Below are 5,949 nucleotides of genomic sequence, written 5' to 3'. Positions count from 1 at the left end.
TAAAAAAAATTTTTTTTTTTTTTTTCGTTTGTTGTTATTGTTGTTATTCTGTTTTTTTTTTTATTGTTTTTTTTCTTTCGTAATGCGTGTACACCGCCCTTCTTCCACTCTCGCTGCCCCGCAGGTGAATTCCGCACCGGCCGTCTCCCTCCCGCTCTCTCTCTGCTTCCTGCACACCGTTGGCGCTCTCTACACTTCACACCTTTGTTTTTTTTTTTTTTTGACGCCTGCATCTCCCTGGCGAGGTGGGGCTGTCGAGGGGTGTTGTGCGTGGGTTTGTTTCTGGTGTCTTGTAGTGGAGGACGACGCAGTCGAAGTGGAGGGGGAAAACACACACACACACAAAGGCACGGAGCATGAGCCGCGCAGACAAGCGGCAGCATCGTGACCACATCGTCGGCACGTCGAAGGATGTGGCGGTGCGTCTCTACGCCTTCGCCAACACGCGGCCGGGGTATCAAGTGGTGTTTTCTCCCGAAAAGCCCGTAATTGTGCTCAAGACGCGGAGGGGGTCCGAGCATCAACACCCCTGCAGTCAATGGGCGCCGCTCGCCTCACATCTGTTTTCGCAGCGGCCCAACACCACACATGCCATGTACGTCGCTGACACCACGGCACTGCCTGAGGCGATGGAGCAGGGGGAGCGCGTCACACCTACGGTTGGCCCGGTTGTCAAGCGTCTCGCGAATGTGCTGGCCAAACTCAACCCGCATGAGGCCACGATGGTCGCGGCGGGTGTGTCGGCCCCGCTTGCCTTCAAGTACGTCATCATGGGGGAGAAGATGCTTGGTCACACAGATCGTCTTGTGCGTCACCTCATTCTTCTTTGTCCCGCATCTGTCCGGCCATTTCAGCAACTTGCAAGGGATGCAAACAAGAGAGCTCCTGCAGTGGATTATCCCAAGCCTCGGTTGGTGGTATTGCTGTCGGATGTGGCCCAGGCAAAGGAATGGCAGGAATGGCTCCATGATTCGGCGATGGACACGTGCAGTGGAGTTTCCTTCCTGCTTGACTCGTGGTGCATTTCAACAAATCTAAGGCCTTCACTTTTTGAGGCCGTGGCTAGGGAGACGGGCATCAGCGCGGATGGCACGACAATAAATTTGGAGACACATTTCAGTGTACCACGTGTGTTTCGCATTGACTTTGTGTTAAGCAAGGAGACGAAGAAGACAGAGCAGCGGGTCATGCTCAGTCCGCTGTCCACCACCGGCTGCGACGATAGCGACGGTGCAGCTGGCTCGGAGACGGATGAGGTGGCGGCAGCGGACGAAGAGGTGGCCTCAACCGAGGGAAGCGAGGGGTTCTGCTCAGAGGGGTGTCACAGCCCCGCGGAAACCAGCACCGTGTGTGGTATCATGACGCTGCAGCATTGTAGGCACCCAACACGGGTTGTGCTGGAGGCTCGCGTCATGGACGCTGGTGCCGCAGGTATTTTGGGCACCACACAGGGTCGAGTGGTGATGCATTGCCTTCAGGAGGCTGCAAAGTTGGGTGCCGCCGAACTGAGGGGATTTAAGTTAAAAAAAGGCTTGGCAGTTCGTGTGGAGTCCAGCCTGGAACGCGATAAGGCCGGAAGGACGACACTTAAGGCGTTGACGCTTACACCACTCACGAGGATGCAGGAAAAACGATCCATGATGGTTTGCGCGATGACAGAGGTGCCAACATACAACGTTTCCGCTATCGCCCACGCCTATGGAGCACTTCTTGTGCGAGGGCGTAAGTGTGTGCTTGTACGTAGTGTTTCTGGAGAGTTTGATGGCATGCGAGTGCCATTTCTGTTACATGACGATGCGGAGGAATCCGCCATGGATTGTGCTGTGCGGGCGCTATGTGAACAGTGTGACATTAGTCCCGACAATTTTTACATTCCAAGCTGCATCTCACCCGTGTGTTACTATGACCGCAGCGGTGTTGATGGGGCGAGTGTATGCGTGACTCTCTACGTTGCATTGGCTCTTGCCGCACCGTCTGGTGCTGCCAGGGATGCAGTGGAGGAAGATGAATCCCCAGGTGAGCCGTACGACTGGTTTGGGTATGCAAAGGCAACCAGCCTGCTACAGACCGAGTCAGAACGAGGGGCACTTCAGGATCTGCAACGCTGCCTGCGTCGGGCGTATGATGCTGGCGTGTACGTGCCACTGAAGGGTTTTGGCGTCTTTGGAGACGATGTGGTGGGTGCGACGCACTCTTCCAAGGCACCACCGTCCAACTCGTTAGCAGGACTGGAGCTGATGGTCATTTGTGCGCCTGGTGATACCGAGGGACACACCACGCAACTTGCGAAGGAACTCACGACAGAGGTGGTTTTGAGAGTTACGGAGTCAACGTTGCGCGAGGAAATTGAGCAGGCCGCCCTCACCTCTCTGCGTGAAGGGGCACATGTTCTCGTTCTCTGCCTCTCTTGTGACGTCGACGTCAATGCGTTCTCCGAGGAGGAGCTGACGCACTGGTCAGGGCGAGGTGCACGACCGCGAATTATGACGCTGCTACTTCCAGGAGTGAGCGAGGCAATCATGGAGCAACGAAACGAGGCAGCCGCGACTGCATTTGTGTACGGTGCCATGTTATCGGATATGCTTTTGACGGTGGACAGGGACATGGAGCAATTCTCCCCCCCAACTTGGGGTCTACTGCGCCTTGCAAGCCAGTTGAACAGTGACCTTGTGCTTTACTGTGGCCTGACGGCACGCCGACTGATCAATCTCCCGCCGCGGGTGACGATGGCTGCTGCAAATGGTTTGAATTCGTCAGAGGCGGCACTCCATGAAATTGTTGTTAGACGTGTGGGTCGACCTCTCATGGCAGCGCGTCTTGCACCGCTGCTAGAGGCAGATGGACTGCGGGAGTGCTGTCGGTATGCCACAATTTTATGGGCACAGGGAGATATCTGGTTGGCGAGTCGACCCCACGCACGAGGCGTCTTGACGCTTGACGCCCGTTCCTGCTGCTTTGCACTGGAAGAGGGCGAACCCTGGAAGGAGGACGAGGACGAGGCGGCACGAGAGAATGTGATTGTTATGCACGTGTGGGCCACGCCTGCGGCGCAGAAGGAGTTGGAGGGTGTGGTGGGGGAGGTGCTGGACGGCATGCTCTACCGCGCTACGCCACTCGGGGCCGAGGCTGCCAGCGAGGATGGTCTCCCCCCGTGGGACTGAGCGTGGGCAGCTGTGCGCCGCTTGTCAGACGCGGAATTGTGTGTTTATTGGCGGCGGTCAAGAAAACAACAACAACAACCACGAAGCAACAAAAAAGAAAGAAAAAAAAACATCAACAGAGGCTGCAGCAAGACGGCCGGGACAAGGCGGCAAAGAAGGCATTAGGCAACGAAGTGGAAAGAACGAGGGTAAAAGCGAAGCAAAAATAACTCGGATAAATTAAGGGGTGCGTGTGGCTTCCCCCCTCCTCCCTCCCTTCGCCCTCCTACACACACGTCACCATAGCGTAAAGTAATCAGACGGACAGAAACAAAAAGAAGGAAATACAAAAAAAAAGCAATTTGAAACAAAAAAAAGTGTTTGGTCCGATATTTTCGGGGGAGCGATGTTGTAACGATGTTCCCCCTTTTTTCTTTTGCCTTTATATGGCCACTGCTTCCCGTGCCACTTGTCTCTCCCCCTCCCATCCCCCTGCGGCAGACAATGCTGCTCCTGCGTTCTCACTCTCTCCTTGCTTCTTCGTGGCCCACTCAATTTTTCGTGCGGCTCGTGCTTTGGCGCGTGTGACACGACGGGAACACATCAAATACACACGCATGCGCCAGAGGCAGAGGAGTGAGGAATATCAAAAGGAACACTGGACACACGGTGAACCGCTCCTCTTCACCCGCCCTGGCCATTAATGACGGTGCACCTGCTGTGGATTATAAACCAGTCGGGGCAGCTCATTGCAAAGTCTAGCTTCACGGCCCCGGAGAACATCGGGGAGCTCGGCGCTAAACCGGACCTGCAGCTCACCATGTCCAGCATCCTTTTCTCCACATACGGCATGTCGCAGGAGTTGACGCCGAACGCCAATCCCGTTGACAGTGCAGGGATGTCGCTTGTGGAGTTTGATGAGCACAACATTCACATTTACGAGACCCCCACGTTGGTGAAGTTTGTGCTTGTCTCGGATAGCCGTACCCGTGAGTGCACGGCCTTGTTTCGCGAGCTGCATTCCCTGTACGTAGAGCATCTGATGAAGAACCCGTTTCACATTGTGGACGAGGGAGGCATCGGACAGCCCATCCGAATTCCTGCCTTTACTGGGGCCGTGAAGAGGGCCGTGGATCGGTACCACGCTTCGGGGGTGTCGACTACCACACGGAAGTAACAGGGACGGCGCTGGACGCTTCTACGACCACCCGCACGCCCGCAATAACACCGGCGGCTCTGCTCGTTGGATGACTACGCGCGTTTTTGTTTTGTTTTTTTGTTTTGTGTCGTTTTGTGGTCCTTCGCCCTGTCTTGCTTCCTGTTTCTCTCCTCCTGCCGCGAAGAGGGATGCTGCCATCGGCATTGCCGAGCACGGCGGGGGACAAAACTCCCTCTCCCCGCGAGATGTGTGCTGCAACAACGCAGGGGAAACGAGGTAGGGCAAAAAACCCAATGAGAAATAAGAACAAGGCAGAAGTGAGAAACAAATTACGGTGTTTTTTCTCTCTCACTCTTCTTGTCTAGGTGCCCGCGTGGGGAATTGTGCCGAGGGGGGGGGGGAATGAGCGGTAACACAGTGTTCGCGTACTCTGCGCTGATCGGTGGCAAAAGCGTGGCACTTTCCAAATACACCGGGTGTGTGACGGTCATTGTCAACACTGCGTCTCTCTGCAGCTTTGGCCCCGCAAGTCTGCAGCAGCTGATACAGATGCAGCGGGCGTACGAATCGCGCGGAGTCACCGTCCTGGGCTTTCCCTGTGCCCAGTTCGCCAACCAGGAGCCAAAGAGCAGCGAGGAGCTCGTCGAGTGGAAGCAAACATGGGGGGTGAATTTTCCGCTCTTCGACAAGGTGAAGGTGAAGGGGCCTGACGCGCACCCCTTGTTTCAGATGCTGCAGACCACACTCGGTCCCATACGATGGAATTATACAAAGTTTGTATGTGATTGCGAAGGCATTCCGCGGGTTAAACTTAACGCCTCCAGCTCTTCAGAGGAGCTGCAGCGCTCCATCGAGCGGCTGTGCGAGCCACAACGGGGCGCATGATGCTTGCTGCGGCACGAAGCTCATAGTAGCGCCTCAATTTACAGGTTGTTTCGGGGGGTGGCGCAGCTGCGTGTGATCGTCTTACAACGTCCATCCTTTGTGAATTGAGCGCCCCCCCCCCCACCTTGTTTTTACCGCTATGACGTGTGTATGTGTCTGAATGCCGGTGTGATTCAAGGAAAATGCATTTTTATTTTTTATTTTTTTGTTTTGGCTTGTGAAGGTCTAAGAGATTCAAGCTATTTTAACAACAAGTGCGAAATTACATCATCACGCATGACTTTCAGCATTCCGCCGCTGCCGTGGGGCTACGATGGGCTTGCCGCCAAAGGATTCTCTAAAGAGCAGGTGACGTTTCACTACGACAAGCACCATCAGGGGTACGTGATGAAGCTTAACGCGGCGGCACAGACAAATCCGTTGCTCGCGCAGAAGACCATCGAGGAAATTATCAAGACCGAAAAAGGCCCCGTTTTCAACCTTGCTGCACAGATCTTTAACCACACGTTTTACTGGGAGAGCATGTGCCCTAATGGCGGCGGCGAGCCGAAGGGCAAAGTGGCTGACGAGATCAACGCCTCCTTTGGCAGCTTCGCGAAGTTTAAGGAGGAGTTCTCAAATGTGGCTATTGGTCACTTTGGCTCTGGCTGGGCGTGGCTTGTGAAGGACACAGCCTCCGGCAAACTGAAGGTCTACCAGACGCACGACGCGGGTTGCCCACTGACGGAGCCCACCTTGAAGCCGCTCCTCGCGTGCGATGTGTGG

General features: G+C 55.2%; 4 protein-coding genes across 4 annotated transcripts in view, besides 4 other annotated features; all 4 read left to right on the top strand.

The window, feature by feature from the left end:
* Positions 1-9: 9 nt before the first annotated feature.
* Positions 10-78: a sequence feature (A-rich).
* Positions 79-203: 125 nt separating this feature from the next.
* Positions 204-222: a microsatellite.
* A 134-nt stretch (positions 223-356) lies between these two features.
* Positions 357-3,161, top strand: TraAM80_01213 (uncharacterized protein; the record flags this gene model as incomplete). Its single annotated transcript, XM_029378266.1, has 1 exon — positions 357-3,161. One exon carries the CDS (start codon positions 357-359, stop codon positions 3,159-3,161), a length of 2,805 nt encoding a protein of 934 aa, XP_029241875.1.
* A 682-nt stretch (positions 3,162-3,843) lies between these two features.
* TraAM80_01212 (component of TRAPP complex) lies at positions 3,844-4,317 on the top strand (the record flags this gene model as incomplete). Its single annotated transcript, XM_029378265.1, has 1 exon — positions 3,844-4,317. The coding sequence occupies one exon, from the start codon at positions 3,844-3,846 to the stop codon at positions 4,315-4,317; it is 474 nt and encodes a 157-aa protein (XP_029241874.1).
* An 84-nt stretch (positions 4,318-4,401) lies between these two features.
* Positions 4,402-4,435: a microsatellite.
* A 266-nt stretch (positions 4,436-4,701) lies between these two features.
* On the top strand, positions 4,702-5,184 carry TraAM80_01211 (glutathione peroxidase; the record flags this gene model as incomplete). The annotated part of the gene is made up of 1 exon (XM_029378264.1): positions 4,702-5,184. One exon carries the CDS (start codon positions 4,702-4,704, stop codon positions 5,182-5,184), a length of 483 nt encoding a protein of 160 aa, XP_029241873.1.
* A 187-nt stretch (positions 5,185-5,371) lies between these two features.
* Positions 5,372-5,396: a microsatellite.
* A 64-nt stretch (positions 5,397-5,460) lies between these two features.
* Positions 5,461-5,949, top strand: part of TraAM80_01210 (iron superoxide dismutase) — a gene marked incomplete at both ends in the record, with an annotated part of 1,056 nt that continues 567 nt past the window's right edge. The window contains one exon of the mRNA XM_029378263.1: positions 5,461-5,949. This exon is cut by the window's right edge and continues 567 nt beyond it. Coding sequence (XP_029241872.1) covers positions 5,461-5,949 — 489 coding nt within the window.

Source organism: Trypanosoma rangeli (assembly GCF_003719475.1).
Source record: "Trypanosoma rangeli strain AM80 chromosome Unknown Tra_15.4_contig_00024, whole genome shotgun sequence".
NCBI lineage: Eukaryota > Euglenozoa > Kinetoplastea > Trypanosomatida > Trypanosomatidae > Trypanosoma > Trypanosoma rangeli.
Note: the sequence above shows the minus strand (reverse complement) of the source record. Positions and strands in the feature narration are given on the sequence as shown.